At 39.6% G+C, this 21,072-nt stretch overlaps 1 protein-coding gene across 2 annotated transcripts in view; it reads right to left on the bottom strand.

The window, feature by feature from the left end:
• The window catches only part of adamts18 (ADAM metallopeptidase with thrombospondin type 1 motif, 18), a 70,696-nt gene that overhangs the window by 4,640 nt on the left and 44,984 nt on the right, over positions 1 to 21,072 (bottom strand). For both annotated transcript variants that reach the window (XM_024296293.2, XM_024296294.2), the window contains 7 exons: positions 14,380 to 14,500; positions 13,178 to 13,304; positions 6,245 to 6,449; positions 3,460 to 3,654; positions 2,373 to 2,443; positions 2,122 to 2,278; positions 40 to 238 (listed from right to left, as the gene is read on the bottom strand). In XM_024296293.2, coding sequence (XP_024152061.1) covers positions 40 to 238; positions 2,122 to 2,278; positions 2,373 to 2,443; positions 3,460 to 3,654; positions 6,245 to 6,449; positions 13,178 to 13,304; positions 14,380 to 14,500 — 1,075 coding nt within the window. The remainder of the gene's footprint in view (positions 1 to 39; positions 239 to 2,121; positions 2,279 to 2,372; positions 2,444 to 3,459; positions 3,655 to 6,244; positions 6,450 to 13,177; positions 13,305 to 14,379; positions 14,501 to 21,072) is intronic.

Here is a 21,072-nt window from a genome sequence, read left to right as displayed (position 1 = left end):
AGCAGCCAAAAGTCGAAGTAGAAGCTTTTTTGGGGTTACCTTTCCCCGTCAGTCGAGCAGCTGTGTCGCGGCTGCCGGGGCGCGGAGCTGCAGGTGGGGGCGCTGCAGGACAGAAGTGTGTGTTGCACGCTCTGGAGGTGACGGGCCTCTGGTGCGGCAGGCAGCCGGCTGCAGGGCGGCCTTGACGCAGACACTGAGTGCTGCGAGTCTGAACTCCACCTCCACAGGACACGGAGCACTGAGACATGACACAACCGGCAGAGAGGAGGAGAAAAAAAACAAGATTATGCAATGCTAGGAAAGTCTTGACAGATGGCACAGAGATGCAAAACGACCAAGAGATGAAACTAAAAGATTTGTCTTAAAGGAAACACACAGAGGGGAGAGAACAGATAAAGAATACAAACATCCCGAGCTGCTTGAACTCGCCCTCCAGCGAGCTGTCATGACTTCTCTTCTGTTGTGGAAACATGCAGCATCGCAGACTTCACATCAAGCACGATAAGACCGTGTGCTGCAACAAGCTGCCCCAAAGACTTTCTGCATTATAGATGATGTAACGCCCCCCCCTTCCTTGAATAGAAAAGGCTACAAGAAAGTGAAGCTTTTGGGTTACATCTGACACCCAATCCCCAAAGTCAAGATGCTCAACTCACTGCAGCCGCTCCAGAGGAGCTTCCAGAGGAATGCTAGAGCTCAGACTCATGCAGCAGGTGCACGCAAATGCTGCACTGATGCTGATGTCCAGACAAACTAATTCTATTGTGACGTAAAACTGAAATAGAAGTGCAACTTTAATGTAAAATGAAAAAACACCGAACAGGAATGTTTGTCTCTTTTATTGAGATTCATCCTTTTGGAAAAACAAATATTTCACTTTACATTAGAGTCCATTTCTTTATGAATTTGTGCAAAGAAAAATAAAAAAAATTCAAAGCTTTAATAGTTTTATTGTCCCTGCATTGATCTCCTTTAGTCAGATACAAAACTAAAGACATATATGTTGTAATCAATTCTCTAATGTGCCAAAATAGCTTTCCTAAAAAAGAAAAAAAGCAATGAAAAGGTCATAAATGAAAAATTACATTTAAACAAGGTTTTTCTTTTTTTTCGCAAAAATTGTTCAACCACAATGCATTCTGGTCTATATTCCCTAATGTAGTGACCATCAATGCACACTAGTTTTTAGCAAAGACTTCTGGGAAATTTCTAGAGCACTCGATTTTGGAATTATAGATTAGGAAAGCACTATAAAGTGGTAACCATTCTATATTGGTAAATACTGAGTTTTTTTATGCTAAGTCTGAGTTAAACTAGTATTTCAGAAATGTGTTTGTTTTTTGTTTTTTTTGGCTAATTTGCAGACTACTGAAGTTTACTGAGCTAATTCTGAGTTAAGCTAATAATTTAGCGACGTGTTAGCTTTTCTGGCTAACTTGGCATTTACTGAGGTTCTTTTTACTGATTCTAAATCAAGCTAGTATTTTAGCAACATGCTAGGTTTTAGGCTATTTTGGTCTCTACTGAGGTTTTTGGGCTAATTAGGAGTTAAGCTAGTATTTTAGCATTGTGCTTGCTTTTCTGGCTAATTTGCAGTCTACTGAGGTTTTTTGGTCAACATTTTAGTTAATCTAGTATTTTTTTTAGGTAAACTAGTATTTCAGAAATTTGTTAGCTTTTATGGCTAAATTGGCATCTACTGAGGTTTTTCTGCTAATTTCGAGTTAATCTAGTATTTTCGCAACGTACTAGCATTTATGGCTAATGTTGCATTAACTGAGGTTTATTATACTAATTTTGAGTTAAGATAGTATTTTAACAGATTAGATTAGATTAGATATAGTTTATTTCAAGCAATCAAGGAGATTGCCTGAAGGGGAGAGGGAGGAAACAAATTTACATAATCCCACCCCAGCTCAACCGTACCATTTCCTTTACGTTTGCCACCATTATCCGGTTCATAACTTAGGATAAAATTTTTAGATCTTTCCAACATAGATTCAGAAGTAAACGCTGTATCCTGGCTTCACCATGCATGACACAGAATGATTTATTCAGCCACAAGACTTCCATCACTGGGGAAATGTTTTCAATATTGTGCCACGTGGAGGGAGGAGATACCTGCTGCCATGGAGACGAGTACCAGCCCAACACAACAGCGCTGGACGTTGTCCTCCCAGGAAGGAGCTCCTGGCATGGACCTCGATTGCAGAGCTGCTGGAGATCCACCAGCGGTTTGGCCAAATTCCTGCACCTCCGAGCGGCGAACTCCACAAACCTGCAGAGCACGGGAGAAGCTTCCTGCTAAAAGTCACAGTTTCTACAGAGATGTATGATTCAGTGTCCCAGTGGGGTCTGTAAGGCATGAGTACCCTCCATGCGAGTCCCTCTCCCCACAGCGGAGCTCTCTCCTCTGGTTGCCAGAACCGCAGGACCTGGAGCACTGAGACAGAGCCGGCAGGAGGGACAGTTTTAGAAAATGAACTGTGAGAGGGATGAAACCCAAAGTACTTTTCTGTCATTAGATGAGATGACTGCTTCGCTGACGTACGGCCTTAAAGCAGCATCTGGTTTTTGTAAATGTCAATGTGAGAACTAAACGAGTTGCAGAAATTGGTAAATAAATCTGTTGAAGATCAGACTTCCTCCTGCCTGAACCCGTTAACCGAGATGACTATTTTAATAAATATTTCAGGCTTTATAACAAAATACTTCAGTTTGCTTTAGGGAATAAAATATACACTGGATATTAATAATTAAAGTTTTGTTTAGGGGGAAATGTTCTCAGAGAAAAACAATCCCATAGATTTGATCAATCTCAGAAATTAATGTATCATAAATAAACCCAAATGATACAACTAATTAAAAGTGACGCATCTTTACACGAAAATTCTGAACATTTACATAAAGTGTCATAAATAAATGCCTTCTTCCTGCACATTTAATAACTGTTCGGCATCTGGATTGATGTTGTGCAGCATTTTTTTTTTCCAAGCATTACTGTGAGGACAAGTTGCCTGCATTTCATAAAAGACCTCACTGGAAAATAAACATTTTTTTACTGATGTAAATCAGCTAAAAGTGTTGGAAGTTCCAGATTGCAAACATTTAGTTTGTTTTGACCTCCACCATGCATGGAAAAACAAGTATTTGGCATAAATCATCCCTTTTTCAATGACAATTTTCTCTTCACGTCCAGTATAATCTGCATTAAACTTACTTAAACATACTGTAGTTTATACAGTAGTTTGATGAGTTTCTTTTTATTGGTCTAAAACTTCAATTAATGATTAAGTCATTTGTTATTTACAATAAATTAATTTTTTTTCATTTGATTATTATCATTAACAGTTTTTTTTTTATTACTGGCAAAAACTGATTTGACATATTTGCACATTTCTTTGTTTGGAGGTTAAAAATTGAGTTTCTCCTCCGCGCTGGCCTCTTCTTTTGTCTTACCTCTCCCCAGGGAGTGAGCATCCACTGTAGCCTCTCGTTCCTGGGGCAGCGCCGCAGGACACAGGTCTCCTGGGCTTTGGGCCTGTGGTGCTGCTTGCACATGCTGTCAGGCACCACCACGGCTTTGATGCCGGGATCAGTGCTGCGGCAAAATACGCTCCGCTTCCTCAGGCCTCGGCCGCAGGACTTGGAGCACTGAGACCAGAAAAACAAATTCCAGAAAGCAAAAACATAGATTTAGCGAGAGTCTTTGGTTCGAATAACTTTCAGTTTTTCACTGCATTTCTGCGAGAGCTTTTTATCGCAGTAAACTCCTGGTGACCTGCACACATGCAGTCAGTCAGATGGATCCTCTGGGACTGACAGCACTCCATCTATCAGACGTGCACACGCCTGTCCATCTGCATGCACGGAACCAAGGCTTTATGCCGTCCCTTTGTCACCGCACCGCTGATCTGTCCTGTGAGACTGACCTCGGCTCTGCATGACCGCTGCCTGAACTACAACCAGTGGGGTGAAACGGTGCAACTAAACCGATGGCTGAATGACAGACAAACGTTCCTGCCGTCCGGGAACGTAATACAGAACATCAGAGAAACAAAAAACACAACGTTCAATTACAAATCTGTAAAAATTCTTGACTTTTAGGACAATATTTACAACAAATGACAACTGGCAAATTCTTTTTCGAGAAATGAAAACTTGCACTTTGCAGTAATGTCCAGCAGAGGGCAGCAGCGCACTTCTCTCTTCACGAAGTCCAAAGGAAAACTGTTTGTCTGTGAAATTTAGTCCACAATTAGAATTAAAACATTTTTTTGACTATATATTGAATTTTCCGATTATGAAACAAATCCACAGGCAACTATTTCATCTTCCTGTCTTTCTAAATTATAATCATTGGAAAAATAAATTCTGTTGTTCTTCGTATGTTTGCAGTTCTTTGAAACATCAGTTGTGAACCAGTGTTTTATTAATAAACGTATTAAAGAGAATGGTTCTGTCTCTTTAAAGACATCATGGAACCGGTACCTATGTTCTCCAGTAGAGCCTTTTAAGACCCAGTCTGATTATCTTGTGATCCATTTTCAGGTCTTTTAATTATGATTATGAGCCCAAATTTAATACCTGTGTGATTTTCTAGGACATAGTTTCTGCAGAGCTGCAGGAGTTCATTAGATATTCACGTCTGAGTGTTGGTGTAACAAAGCAGGAGATGGTGTCACAAATTTGCTCTTTTTGAAAATGCATTTTTTTGGTCTGCTCCTAATGCACAACAATTTGGATAAAGAAATACTCAGAAATGCTATGTTAATGTTAATTCTTTATATATGTCCTCCACCATCAGAAAAATGCCACAAGAACATGCTAAAAACACAAATTTTCATCAGAGTGGATCTTAAAGTTGTCCAGCTCCGGTGCAGATGCTGGAGCGGTCTAACTACAGCGGATGATTCACATCGTCTATGGATGGCTGCATGATGAGGGCATCATGCAGCCATCCATAGACGATGTGGTCATCCCTCAGGTTTCTTCTTCTTTTGCCTGAATCAAGTTTTTTTAAGAGTTTTTCCTTACCGAGAGGGAGGGTCTAAGGACAGGGATAACCACCTTTATTTAGTCTGTTTAGTTTAGTAATTAGCTTTTGTTTATACTTTGTGACAGACCTTCTGCTTCTGTTAGTTACCGGCATGAAGCCCGATGAGGCAGTTGTTCTTGTGATATTGGGTTATATAAATAAAATGTAATTAAAATAAATTTAATTTTTTTCAGCTTCAAATATTCTGTTTTTTAGGTTTTAAAACCTTCACTTTCAAAACTTTTTTTTCAGTTTCAAGTCTTATTTTTTGTTTTCAAATCAGAAAATTTCCATCTCAAAACTTTTGGCCCATTGTGGCGCGTTGGGGTGGGGCTAATACAAATAACCAATCAAAATCCATGAGGGTGTCAACTTCAGCGCCGGTGCGTTCACTGACTCTGAGAACTGCGATAATTACGGTCAGAAAATGGTTCCATTGTCTGTATTATCATAGCATGAAGTTGTCCCAAGACGGGTGTAAAAAGCATTTTTATCGCGTCCAAAATACTGTTTTAGCCCGTTCAAATCACCATCTTAATGTGTTACAGACAGGGATAGAAAACCTCCTTAGTAGGGCTCTTTTATTAACAATACTTTTGTTTTTTTAACAGAATTAGCTAAATTAGCGGCTGAGTGGCTCAGTGGGCTAGGTGAAGGGCTGGCAACGCAGGAGCCCTGGGTTCGATTCCCAGGGTTGTCCACTGATCCCCACCCAGATTGGGTCCTTAGGCAAGACCCTAGACGCTCCTGCCTAACTGGGTCCCTGTGCCCCTCATGTACAGGGCTGTGTCAGGAAGGGCATCCGGCGTAAAAACTCTGCCAAATCACTGGACAGATGGACAGAGGGAACAGCAAAGGACATTTTATCAGCGGAGTGCTTCATACGGTGAGGGCTGTTCCGTCGCTGTGGCGACCCCGAAAGGGATAAGCTGAAAGTGAACTACTACAATAGAATTAGCTAAATTAATCTTAATTGATTAATAGAGGTACAAACTTTCATTAAATCCTACTTTTCTTTTTTATTTTAAAGTATTTGAGGGAATCAACAAACTCTGAAAGAAAAGCTTTTGTCTTGAATCAATAATTTCATTTAGCATTTAAAATCTAAACAGGCCGGTCCGGTCAGGGGAGACATCTGGACCTCAACTAACTCCTCTCAAGAAGTTAGAAATCCCGACACTGAAGTTCGTGCTTCCAGAAACCCACCTGTGACCAGGATCCAGTGCTCCACTCCGGCGGACAGGCCTGGGTGTTGCACGGCTGGATCTGCGCGGGCGAGATGGCGGGGCAGAGGGAGTGCGCCACCACCTCTTCCCTCTGGTAGGTGACCTTCCTGAGGCAGCGCAGCGCCCTGGTCTGCTGACCTCCTCCACACGAGCGGCTGCAGGGCCCCCAGTCTGCGGCTGCCCAGCTGCGCAGACAGGAAGACGTTCAACGTTATCAGGCGGCCCACCACATGACTGAGTCCTAATCAGGAGAGCCGACCGCAGGTTTACACTCTAATCTGTCGCGCTTATTTTAGTCCTGAAAAGCACAATTACTCGATCAGAAACTCCAACTGAAATGACGTTAAAGTGCTTATTATTGAGCACTTAAATACTTCAAACAGGCCTGCTTGGAGTTACAAGGTATGATTTATGGAAAAGCAGACTTCTCCAGTTTCAGTCATTGATCTCTGTCACTGCAGGAGCTGGCAGCACCGCTCAGAAAAAGAAAAACACACAGGCCTCCGTATATATTTTAATGGTCTGCCAATTCCATCCATCTTTATTTCCACAATTCTTAAGAAACTAAACACGAAAACCATATTGTATACAACTCCCCGTAACGGCTTTCCCAGATTTCCTCAACCGCCCCCAACGTACTGGGCTCCAACAGATGTGCAGCGCCTCGCTTCTCTCCGTCCTCCAGCTTCTCTCCTTCACCTGCGTTCTCCACCCTCATCCCTTCATTCGCCAGCTGTTCTTCCAAAATAGCTTCTGCCTCAGCATCGGAGCTGAAGGCAGAGATTACGACAAATGAGCGGTCGGACAACCGCGTGCTTAGAAAGAAGAGGAAGGAGACGCATCCGTCCAGCGCCACGTTACCACAGAGACCGCCGACCTGCTGCAGGGAAGAAACGCTTCATTCCCTTTCAAACGCCGCAGACGAACGAATGAAGAGACTGCAATTTAGAGGCTGGAACGTTGTGGGATTCCTGGCAAGAGAAATGTTTGTTTTGTGTTTTTTTCTGATTTATAAATAACAATATATCATTGGGAAAAGTGGCTGCTCTTTGCTGCAAACCACCACTGAGCCGGATTCAGCTTCAGCATCTGAAAAATACCAAACAGGAGGTTCTGAGAAACCACAGGTTTCAATGGAAACGTATACTTCTCTTTAAGTCCTAATATTTATTTTAAATATCAATAAATGACTTACTTAAAGAGTTAAAGAGTTAATTAATGATGACCTGCATTATCATCCCATTTAACTGAACTGCACTTCAGAAATGTTTTAGAGTAAAAAAAACATCCAGATTTCTAAGTTTGTACTCAAATCTGGATGTTTTTAAATACAGTCAGTAGCCAAAGTAAAAAAAAACATTATAGTAAATATATATATATATATATATATATATATATATATATTTTATATATCTTTCAATGTTAAGTCAATGGTACAGGCGTGCTCTGAGGCGAATTTGAGTGACCGGCGCGGCACAAAGGTCTGCCAGCAGCTCGTTCTGAGCGACGCGGCACGAATCAGGCGGCGCAGCCAAAATTAAAATATCTGAAGTTTGACAGGTCGGCTCGTCACATCTGCCAATAAGGAACTCCGCTTTGGAAATGTGAAGTTTTCAGTGACTTTCACTGGTGGAGCTCACTCACTCCATATACCAGCAGAGATGCGAAGGCTGCCGGCTCGACCTCATCGAAACATTACAAAAAAAAGGGAAAAAGGTCCCCTTATCTTAATACAAGATAATCAGCCTACAAGCTCAGACACAGAGACACAGAAACACCGTGGAAGCGGCTGTCATACAGACACAAACCCTTGTACCGAGAAAATCTTTTAATGATAATCATATAAACTCAAACATAGAGACTGATGTTTTTGTAGAACTCTTCACAATAAATAAACCTGATTCTTCAACATCTAAGTGAGACACCGCTCCTTACAGCGATCATCCAAAATCCATAGCTGGTAGCTCCTCCCACACACGGCCACGGCGTCAAACTCATGAACACATTTTTGACAGGCAACGAAGATATGAATATAATGTTTTATTTAGTGAGTAAAAACAAAAAAAAAATAAAAAATAAAGATTTTTTTTCCCTTCTTTTTATTACCATTTAGCAAACGATTCCTACCCTAACATCTAAAATCATCTTTTTGTAAAAGTCCTAATAAGCATCAGCAGTTTTATTTTCATAGTCTGTCTTAATATTTTGATTTTGGAGAAAAGTCGGTTTTGTTACAGTTAGAAAGGAGCAGCCCGGGTTCAACGGTCCAGTATGTACAGAATCACCTCAAATTGCATATGAAACGGCAGAAGATGAGGAGAGGGGCGATGGATGCTCCTCATGAACGCAGAGGTGTTTAAAGAAAATGTTTGACCTTTTGGAAGATCTGCAAGCAAAGCTGGATGAATGAAGTGAACACATTCTCCCAGCACTCCTTCATTCATGTTTAAATAGTGCTGCATCATGTAGGGAGGACACAGTAAGAGGGTGGATGAGAGCAAGTGGGTGTTAGGGTCCAGTTTGGTCGCCCCCATAGGAATTTCCTGCAGGACAAAGCCGGGACAGGGCTGTCAGCTCTGCAGACACAGCCCATCCTCCAGATTTCCTTCCCTTATTGTTGATTTTTCTTTTCTAGCGGAGCCTTGAATGCATGCATAGATCCTACTGCAGTCATTGGAGCTTTCATGCCTCCAAATCAGCTCCGTCTGTCTCCTTGTGCAGCATCTCCAAACTGCAAACGCTGTCCACCTCTGTCCAGATCCACGGACGTCACGTTCCTTTCAATGCCTAAACTGCCCCATTTTCCCCAATTGGAGGATAATAGGAGGTCGGGGCCACTAAAAAGGCTGTTAATAGCTTTTGTCAATTTAAAAAGAAGGGGACGCATAAGATTAGGGGCAGGAAACGTCCTCTCAGGTTGTGGGAAACCCAAGAAGGAACAGAGGCAGCATGTTGGAGGTGTAACCGATAGCTGTCTGGCCTGTTCAGCCTCCGACACAGGAGAAAGTTCTGTCTGGGCTTGTAGCAGCGCGGCTGCATGCGAACAAAATCACATCATTAACTGCAGCCATGAGCAGCTTATATTTCTATTTGGAGCTAATTGGTTTATCTAATTACTAAATGTTTGACCGAATATCGATAATTCCTGCAGGATGAATTAAAATTCTGCATGTAATTTGATGTCATGCATGTGTGTGTGTGTGCACACACTCCCACTGAACCCGACACGGATCCCTGCACGGACTTTGGAGCGCTGCTGTAAATCAAACGAGCTCCAGCTCCTTCAGCTGCAGCTCAGAGCCCAGTCACTAAGCACTGTTTCAACTTGTTGCTGCACTTTCACCTGGTTTCTCCTCTGATGCTCTGGTCCACGAGTGCAGATGAAAATATTCATGTCATCACAAACAGACTCAGACGCAGCAACATGAAAGGCAAAAGATTCTTTTAAGGAACAGAACATTAAAAAAAGGGGAAATTTTCCTTCCATTTTCCCCAAGTTAAAAACAAGACTTGGTGTCAAATTAAAGCAACACAGAAACCAACAGTTGTGCTCATAAGTTTACATAAATAATAAGTCATTTTCATAGAATATGAATACTAACGAAAAATGATTAGTGGTTGGATTAAACCATTTGTGGTGTCAACACAATTTAAATCATGACAGAAACTTCCCAAATTATACAAATCATGAGTTTACAAACCTTAATTCTCTCTGGGTGAAGATGAACGGTCTGTTGGGAGTCCAGAAACTCCAAGACCTTTTGTCCATTGATTACAGGTGAACAAGTCACAGGTGAGGATACCTTCAGCCACCGTTCAAACCATTTTGTATCAGCTCATGTGCGTGTTTTCTGAACAAAGTCATTAGGGTATGTCAACTTTTGCATTTGGGAAGTTTCATTATAATTTCAAAAAGAGTAAACAGAGTTTTTGGACAATAAATGGCTACACCCAACCACTAACTATGAGTGGAAAAAAGGATTTTGTGTTATCATTCATATTCTGTGAAAAATAACAAAACATGTAATGACAAAAAAAAGAAACATAATTTTTTCCAAGGTATGAAAACTTATGACCACAATTGTAAATGATCTGAAAAAAGGTTAAATATCATAATAAAATTTTGGTAACTGATTAATTAAAACACCATATTATTACTTTAAATAATTATTAATTAACTGCAATAAGAAGCTTAAAAAAAGAAAAAGTTTACGTCAAGATTGCAAAAATAAATCATGACGTGAATCTTGTCTTATGGAACAAGACAAAACTAAAATCTCCAATCACGCCAGGATTTTGCAGTTCATTTGTTCACAAAGTGCAAATATCTCCAAAGAGAAGGCATCAGATGAAACCTCAAACATCACTGTGTTTTTAACAATGGAAATTAGATAATTAGAACTCTCTGCGTTTGGTTCTGACCCAAACGTTCATCATACTGGATGGACATTATTAAGGAAAAGATACTGTGGAGGTTTTCTTCACTTTTAGGTTATTAGGACAGTAAAGTCGGCTCTTCTTCTGGTGAATTGTAAGATATTCAGACAAATGTCGTACACAGGAACATTTTTCTGATGTGGATTAGCGTCAAACGTCCCTCCAAAGCAAATGAGGGGGACCTGGCTGCAGACAAGATGGCGCCCACACATCATCACCCAGAAGTGGGAATTCCTTTCAAAATTGATTATATCAAGTGTTCAGATTTGTGAAACTGTTAAACCGTTTACACTGTAGCTTTAGCTCCAATGTTTACATTCCTTCGACTACCAGAACTTTTCAACCGTTAACGTGATCAACATGAATCAGGTTATTCTGTCACAGACAAAAGCGGCTTTATGTGTTGCATATCAGTGGAAAAGCCACTTTTCTGTGTGGATCAGCTGATTCACTTTGAGTTACGGTATGTCAAAGGTCACACTTGGATTTGACAGAAACATCTCCGTTGTTAAAGGTTTAAATCTTAAAACAAGAAAAAAAAAAAAGTTAGCTACCAAAAAATGTTTTGGGTCAAAAAAGACTAATTTAACTGGCGACTTTAACAGAATTTTTTTTTTTTTGGCCAAAATGGGGTCAAGAACGTGAACTTCTGGTTCAGATCAGGAACTTCTGATTCTATTGATGTGCGTGCACCATCTTGTTGACTACAGAAGGTCTTCTTGAAGCAAACTGGGACAGACTTTTTTCATTCAACTTTTAATTGAACCTGTATCACGTCAAAGGATTGCTCTCAAAAATATATGAACACCCTCTCTATGGAGTGATGTTTATGCCGCAGTTTTTAGATCAATTTGTTCTAAACTGCAAACAAAATGCAAAGTGGTAAGAATAAAACTTCATAATTTGCAAATGTAAATATTTCATATTTGCTTTCAAAAACTTTTTTTTGCTTTTAAAATAAATATTTGTGTTTGCAAACTTTTTTTTTGCTTTCAAAAGTATTTTTAGATGCATTGTGCCACATCTCGCTTTTGCTCTATCTCTGAATTACGTTCATAAGTTTCTGTTTCCTGTGATGTTTGAGCCTTTAAACAGCCTGATGAGGAGAAACATTTATGCAGCAAAAACAAAAATATTCTGATGGCAAAAAAAAAAATATGCACAAAATATTTTTGAAAGCAAAAAAAAGTTTTTGAAAGCAAATATTAAATATTGTGCAAATTACAAAGGTTTTTTGTAACATTTTACACGTTTTTGCAATTTAAACATTTTTTATTTTAAAACTTCTGTTTGCAACATAGTGGCATAAAAATCACTCCATATATCTCCGCTTTATCAGTCTCAATACGTCAATGCAAAACAGTGTATATTGACTAACGTTATTATAAAAGGTTTTTTTTGTTTGTTTGTTCTTATTAAAACGAGTATTTTTTTAAAACCCTGTAAGAAGGAATTGTATTTTGGATTGAACCACAGTTAAATTTATTGTAATCGTGGATTTGCTTAAAGATAAAAAATAAAAAAATAAATATGCTGAAATAAAATTAAAATGTATGAGTTAAAAAAATAGCAAAAATCACAGATAGCTACACTGGTATAACAAGTTTTAGTTTTATTTTAGTCCCATATTTGTCACACAATCATGTTATTTATTTTTCTATTCTGTCTTATGACACATGTTTTAGTGTTTTTGTTTACAAGCTTCCTCTTCTCTTGTTCAAGTTATTTACCACCATCTTCACTGCTCCACAATTCTGTCAATTAATTGAGTTTTAGTTATAAAACATTTTAGGATTTTGAACTTTTTTCAGTTTTTATTGTTTTTTATCCTTTCTTCTGTCTATTTTGTGGAGTTTTTGGGAGAGAAATAAGAACTCTACAGAGTTTATGGAGTTAACCGTTTGAATAATTAGAAGTGTTAACAGAAAGTAAAGATTCCAGAGAATCCAGCAGTGGTGTAAGTCCTGATCAAAACCCCTCAGAGACACAGCTGTTTCTGGGCTTCAGCCAAACTAAACCCCAGGTAGAGGAACTCAGGACTGAAGCCGGTTCAAACTAAACTGGAATAGTTGTTCCGTCAAACGGGACGATCAAAGCTAAACCGTACACAAAGACTAGAAGTCGGCTTCCAGCAGCCGTCACTCACATGGACGCACAGCTGGAGAAAAGGCTGCAGGGCAGTTAGCAAGGCTGAAAGGAGAGACGGGAGCGCTTTTATGTGTTCTTGACAAAAAAAGAAAAATTAGTGGGCAGGGAAAGAGAGTGAACACAGGGTGAGCAGAGTGGTGGCTGACCACAGCAAGCTGCAACCTCCAGACAGCTGAACCACAGCAAATGTGCGCCTGCATGTGCGCACCCATTATGAAAACAGATCTGTAGGGCCCTGAAAATTTGGCAACATTGGTGCACATGCCACATCTCCCACAAGCAGCTCCAAACAAGAGAAGCCCTGACCCACATCTCCAGCAGCACTTACTGTGCAGGGCAGGGCTGAGTGTTGCACAGATGGGAGCCCAGCGTCGGCCGGCTGTGGGGGTTACACATGCTGGAGTTGACCTGAGTCCTTTGGTCCTGCAGACAGATAGCTTTGGTGGAGATCCGACCTGATTGGGAGACAAAAAGAGGCTTTATGTTAATCAGAAGCTCAGAGGACTCCCCTCTACCAGAGCCCTGAGCATCACGGAGGACTCCATCCACCCTGAACACGGGCTCGTCCAACCCCTTCACTCATGCAGGAGGTTGAGGAGAAAGACCACCAGCAACAGCTTCTTCACGCTTCTTCCAGTTGTCATGCAGACAGACAGAAGCCCCGGTAAAGCCGTGGCCCCTCAGCCGCTCAGGATCACGTTTGACAGGCGGCGAGCAGCGAATTCGTGAAAGAGCGCTGGGCTCGGGGGTTGTGGAGCCCTGATTTAATGGGAACAGCCAGCAAAAAACGACGACAACATACATTTTTGACGCGGGGGTCTTAACCAAGTGTCAATATGTGACTTGGGAATGAAAACCTGTTGATTTGGGAAGATGTAGGCATTATTTTTTATTAATGAAGTACCGAAATTGGCACCGGAACCACATAAAATCCAATCTGATTAGTGAAAGTGGTTGCCATAGAAACATTGACTCAAACCGATTGGACCAATCACTGTTTACTAATGAGGTCTGGATCCAACATGGCGAAAAAAATACCCCAAAAACTGGCGACTGAGTTGACTTCATTTGGTTGGAGCCAAAATCAAGCCATTTTCTACAGGTGACGTCACACTCACTCAGTCCAGTTCTGATATACAGTCAGTAGTTATGTTGTATTTTATGTACTGCATAGGTTTCATTCTTAGTTTTTGATATATTTATATATTATACATACTGAGCATTTCAGAGCTGAGTCAAGTCCCATTATTTGTCACATGACCAGGTCTGTGAAATTTGTTCTCTGCATTTGACCCATCACCAGAGGGAGGGGTGAAGTGCAGACCTTTGGTGGTTTAATATATATATGTATATATTGCATTAAGAAACTAAGACTCCAAGGTCCAACCCCAAACTAAAATAACAAAACCCAGCAATGTAAGACTGCTGAGGACAAGAAACAAGCCCAAATGGCTCTTTTTCTGTTAATATCCCGGTCTAGATAAAGTCTCTTTGAACCCCATCCAGAGGCTAACATGGAAATCATCTCACCTCCAGCACACGGAGCAGAGCAGTCTGAGCGCACCACGCCCCAGCTGTATTCAGGTTTCCTCTCGGAGCGGGACAGGGTGTACTCCCACAACACCCCCGGGTTCTGCCCCTGAAGGAGAATCTACGGGCCATAAAAAGAAGGCGGTGAGGAAGGTGCAGTTCAACTTTTGTTCATTCCTGAAAAGAACATCTTCTGTTTGCTGTCTTGAAGCAAAAAAGCTTAAATCTGCCCAGAACAACAGGAACACCTTCAGTATTTGATCACAGAACACCGTCTTCCACAGTCGAGTCCAAACACTCTGGCTCAACGTTTCAAGGCTCATTTCACTTGGATGACATGGTGCACACATGCAACAACCCTTCAGCTCTATTTCAGCTCATCCTGGAGTTTGTTCAGTCACCTTTTCTGTGAAAGAGATGTATTTTTGCAACAGTCAGGCAGAGACAAACGGATGAATGAAGGCAGACATACCCATTACTGGGAAAGAATTAAGGGATAATCCCGTGGGAATAAAGCGGGAAGGAACTCTGCTCCAGGTGGAACAGCATTTCGTCTGTGAAGCTCTAACATTCAGTCTGTTTTCTAGTAATCAGATGATTTGACCAAGCAGTTCTTCAGCCTTCACTAACTTTGTTTTTAGACATTCAAGATAGTTTACCTGGTTTTAAATTGTCTTATAATAGCTCAGATCTTGAAATAAGGAAATTATCATTAATATGAGTAGTAAAAAACCCATAATTATAGAAAAACTTGATTTAAAAACTCAAAGAACTCTAATTTCACTGTAATTTTTGGTTCAATTTGAAGGATTTTAAAGTTTGATAAATGTTAGACTGTTGTTCATTGTTTTTTATCGTGAAGACAAAAATGTAGATTCATGTTCTAAGAAAAAGTGCTACTTTTAGATTTTATGAGGATTTATTAGGATGGACCAACTTACACTAAGATGTATTTTCATTTTGCTCAAATTGTACTCTACATTTAAATTATTCATTTCCACTTATTACACTAGTTTTTGTCACTGTAATTAAAATAAACTACAATTAGGCTCATAAAAACAATACATACAAACAATTTATTGAAAACTTGCAAAAAACTTCTTATTATTGGGCTGTTTAACATATAATTTGAAGTAATTCTATCTAATCAAAAATATTAGCTTATTTTTTCCTTTTTGGATGTTAATGTGGAACATTTTAGACTTTGATATTTGACATTTTATGACTTGGATGGACAGAACATTTTACTAATTTCTAGTAATTTTCTTGTTAAGATTAGTGTTCTTCCTACTATGTTATGCCTACCTCTTGTTGCAGTATACAAATTTAGTAAAACTCAGATTGTAACAATGTTTACATTTCCCCCCAAAAAATAAAACATTGAAAAATACAAAAATACGCCAACACTCTAATGAAAATGAATGTTAAGGAACACCATAAAAATATTTGCAATAAAGACTCACTTTGATCATCTTTTGATCTTTTTTCAAACTGTTCCTTGTGGCCTTTTAATTATTATTATTATACTATTTTAAGCCAAAATTTAAAAATATGAAGGACATAGTTTCTGCAGAGCGGCAGGAGTTTATCAGAAACTTGCCTTTAAATTGTGGGTTGGCACAAAAGTAAGCCTCCACTTATTTCCCATAGTTCCTTTGTTAAAACTCTCTCCCACTAGCTAACTTTTCTGGTGAAACAAAAATATCAGAGCTATCAAGCCGTACAGTTTTGAGCCAGATGCCAGCTCAGACGAGGAGTCAGAACTGATCTGTTTTGGAGAAGATTCTCTCAGTTCTCAGATGCAGGTTAGTTGTGGAACTGGTTCTGTATGGAATTTTATTTCTCTAAATTCTATTTTTGTATAAACAATGAAAGTGATTTGCTTGTTTTCCCAGTGTCATTCATTTTCTTTATGTTTTTGTGCTAATGTTGTCTCTTTTTGTTGCACTCGATGCGCTTTCTGTTCACGTAGTATTGAACAAAAGTTTACAGTACATAACCAAAAATCAAAATAAATCATCTTTTACCAAATTCTAAAAAAAATGTGCATTGCGAGCCGTAATTTAATAATCTCAGGAAACACTCCTGAATCCGGTAGGTGACAATATTGCACGAGGAAACTTGTAAAATGTGAAGAAAAAAAATGGCAATTACGATAATGAATAACAATTACATACACTGGGCAGAGCACAATGCATTTAACCACGCCCACGTGGAGGCACGCTCATTGAAGCTTCTACGTCACATCTGGGTACTTTTAAAAACTGCATTTTTTTTCCGTCTGCTCCTAATTTGAATAAAGAAATACTCAGAAATGCAGTTTTAAGCTTAATTTTTTAATTTATGTCCTTTAATAAGAGAAAAATGCAACAAGAACATGTTAAAAACACAAAAATAATATATTTTCATTGGAGTGGGTCTTTAAGATTCATTATATTTCCGTCTCTTATATGTATTTGTAAATGTATCAGTTTATCCTTTAAATTTTCTGTTAGGCATTTGGAAATATGTGAAGATAAAATATGTCATAGGTGTATTTATTTTTTTCTTTGGTGAATTTTGCAACAGAATTATTATTTTTTGTGCATTTTTTTGCATCTTTGGCCTGCGTGATCATCCGTGGAACAAAGCAGAAGAAAGGACCAAGTGTTGTATAGAGACTGAACTTTTTTAATGGTGCAGGAATCAAACGTGCAGCGAAATGAAGCTGCAGATCAACAGTTGCACAACTAATCCTCACATGATGCATCGGCACACCACAATACGTCGTGGTTTTTGACAACCTGACATCCACTCATGAAATCAGAGATTATGATGGTGGCTTACAGCCGTTTGCCCCGGACTGGCATGACCTGCCCTTTCCTGAGCCGCAAGAATCTCAATTCCAGCAGGGGAATAATCCAATGCAAACAGACACATGTTCAGCCCCCGACCTTCTTGTGAGCAACATCACCCCCTCCCTCAGTCTACAGCTGTGCCGGACTTGTCACAGTTTACGCTCACACTCCTCAACATTTGCTTTTCTTTCAGCGTTTCAAGCTGGTTGAGGGCGTGCGGGTGATCTGTGCAAACATCCTCCCCATCACTCCTCTGTCACAGATGGAAATCTGACCGTCTGTGTGCCCTGACTTCACTCCTAACATCTAAAGAGTTCCAACTCCTAATCTCTTAATCTCAGTGTCCGTCCCCGTGCAGCAGCGTCCCTCTCTCCCCGTCAGCCTCCGTCTCATTTGAGTGATTAAAGGACCGACAGACGGATTATGTCCGTGTCGTCAGTAAATCAGCCGTATGCTGCTCTGACAGATGTGTGACTGGGACATCTGGACATCTGCAGCTGGATGTTGGAGCGCGGTTTATCATTGCTGGGGAGCTTTTTTAAATGTCTTCTGGAAAGGAAGTTGGAAGCAGTTCTGCATCAAATAAAAATCCATCACAGTTTAAAAACTAATTTCCTGCATTGACTTTGGGAGACTCACTTAAAGTTGTGTTCATTCAGTTTTTCCTCTGCAGAAAGAAAAGCAGTGAAATATACTTTAGATGCAATATCTGGCCTCAGTAGGGATATCTGTTTGTCTGTATCTAAGGTCAGTGAATCAACTAAATCTGATCATTCAAAATCAGCCAATACTGACCACAAATCGTGTCATCAACCACAAATTATGATACAAACCGAATTGTTTTTAAAAGGAATTGTTGCACCCCTCAATCTCCTTTATAAAGGAAATATTTGCACAAGCTACATTTTTTTGTTTTTGCTCATGTTGCTAAAACGCTTGAGCTAAAATTACAGTGCAGTCGATTCTGTAAACAGTCAGTTAAAGCTGCCAGTCCATAAGCTGCAGTCGGCTGTCAAAGTCCCTGTTTTTGCTTCGACGCAGAGAGATTTAAACTGGCTTTTTATACACAGAAGAAAAATGTTGGGGAACTTCCCTTTTAAATCAAAAGCGACACGTCCACGGCGACCATGAAGGGTTGAAAAGGACAAAAAATAAATGTTCTGAAACATAAACTACAACCAGTGGCAAAACCAAAACTATTGCAAAATCCAAAAGGATTAGGCTCGGACACTGAACAACCAAACGGCGAGTCTGACCATGTGCACATGCGCCCCGGGAAACGGAAGTGTAGGATGCCAACACAATTTCCTGGACACTACTTATCACATGAACAGCAATAATGGACTTCTAGTGCAATTTACAAGATTTGGAGTGTTAAAAAAGAAGAAAAATCCTTACAACACGCCTACAGCTACTTCCCCTTGAGTGTTGTGTGAGTGTTCTGTCTCCCGCAGCATACCCATAGATAAAAATGTGCATGAATATTTTCAGTCTACAGACTACAACTTTGATATTTTGGGGTGACCACCTACGTGTTTTGACCAATTCTGGCCTCCATACAACCCATATGAACCCGTAATGTCAGTTATGACCAGCTGTGACTGGTCTTGTGGCATAAAGTAACCAAAAATGAAAATCCGATTGCTTGAATCACAATAAAATTTCTCAAGAACAAGCAAAGAGAAATATGTATTTTTTAAATGTACTTATCCAATATTGTAGGAACAACACAAATCCTGTATATAGAGGTGTTCCGATTTATCGATATTGCGATATATCGCAATATTTAGTCCTGCGATTGATTCTCGATAGGTTTTCACCAAGTATCAATCTAATAAATGGGTATATTTTTCCCAAAAATATGTTCTTTAACATATGGTGAGTTATTAGAGATGCCTTTTTTTTAACTAGTTATCGCAGTATCGCAATATAATTATTATCGTGAGTAATGTATCGCATCGTATCATGAGGTACCCAGTAACTCCCAGCCCTACTGTATATCAGTTTGAAGATATCTGATTACAGACTAAAATGCACTCAATTCAATTCAATTACTAATCAAGATTAGATTCATAACTGAGATTGTCTCAGGACAAAAAACATCTCTTTGAACCAGCAGGAAACAAAATCATTACTACTCCGGTATGGTGTTTTAAAGGGCCCAAACCAGGACCTTTTTAAGCCTTTCAGAGTGAACTATATCTATATATTAGTTATTTTCATGAGTTTTTTCCTACCCGGAAGTAAAACGATTCAATTTCTGAGGCTCCGCCTGCTGCTGTTTGGGTACCGCCCATTTCATGACATCATCCCAGAGCCAGCTTTGTGTCTTCGCTTCTCCCATGAAAATAAACAACATCTTAACTTTTTCAAAGAGGGACAGACATCATATATCTGCCTTTAGTAGCACCAGCCATCGCTACACTGGTTCACAACACAAATACACTCAGCATCTGTTTGGAGGATTATTCAGAAGTGCGTGAACAGTTCAAAATAGTTTATAGTGAGGAATGAACAGTATAATACATTTAAATGCTCAAAAAGTTAGTTTTTTGGTGTATGGCCTCTTTAAAGCTTCTCTGAGAAGAACAAGTTTCATAAACATATACAGTACATACAATAAAGATAAAAGCATTCATTCCTGCCAACAATTTAAACCTGGTGAGATCAAAACTGGGGAATAGAAAAACAAAGCAGGTTAACTAAACATTACCTGAACTCAAAACCAATAAAAACCTAAAATGACAAAAATACTCCATTAGACAAAACCAAGAAACACAAATCCTCACGGTACCACTTTTTATAAATCTTTATGCCGACGCTAATGTGGTTTCTGACTCCCTAAGCAGCAGCCACACTTCTGCCTGAACGTTCTTTGGGGAATTGATGCATTTTTAATTGTATTAAATACTTCTGTCAATTTTGTTTTAGGCAACATAAACCGATCAAAAGGTTAAATCAAGCTTAGATGACCACACACCAAAACCTTCACACCAAAATAGCATCTTGAATATTTGGACAAGTGACCATCCATTTGAAAATAACACTTGTATTTGTTCTGGATTTACAGACAAGTCATTCCAGCCTTAACCACAGTTTGTCAGCAGCCCGAGGGAGAAAAGAAAGGTTTGCTTTTACGTGAATATCCGCTTACAAATGGTGGAGGAAAAAGAAAAAAAACTGTCTGCTCTTCAGCTGGTTTTCCCTGCTGCTTTCGCAGCCAGAGGTCAGAGGTCAGGAGAAAATAGATGCTTTCGCTGACAAAGTTATGTGAAAAGAACGTCCCCCACATCCCGCCACCATTCACCAAGACCTCTGCGTGACTCTGCCACTTGTCCAATGTTAGTTTTGCTGTCAGGAGGCCCGGCCTGTCCAGCATCACATTGTGCTCCTTCAGGACAGGCGAAAACTTGCTCTCTCCTCAGAACTCTGCTTTCTCTCACACCATTTGTTAAAAAGGTTCAGAAAAAAAGACGTAAACCCATAAATCAACTGGTTCTTTGTGACGAGTGTTCAAACCGTTTCATTTTTTACTTAATTCTTACAAGGTAAAGTTATTTTTGTTAATGTAGGTCTTTTATCAAAGTAGTTTTAAATTAAAGAAGATGACTGATAACACTTTTAAAAAATGAAAACACTCAACTGAAATTAGTCTAAAACTCCATTTTTTAAGGATATTTTTACGTAAAGTCAGAATGGGAAACCATGTGACTCATTGGGTTTATAAAGACAAATAACTATCTGTCGACCAAAACTTTATTAAGAAAATGCACCATAGAACTGTACAACTGCAAGAAATAAGAACTGTGAGGGAGAGGCCTCCCCTCACCATACTTAAGTTCAGGTACTCTTGTAC

Source organism: Oryzias melastigma, linkage group LG3 (assembly GCF_002922805.2).
Source record: "Oryzias melastigma strain HK-1 linkage group LG3, ASM292280v2, whole genome shotgun sequence".
Classification (NCBI taxonomy): Eukaryota; Metazoa; Chordata; class Actinopteri; order Beloniformes; family Adrianichthyidae; genus Oryzias; species Oryzias melastigma.
Note: the sequence above shows the minus strand (reverse complement) of the source record. Positions and strands in the feature narration are given on the sequence as shown.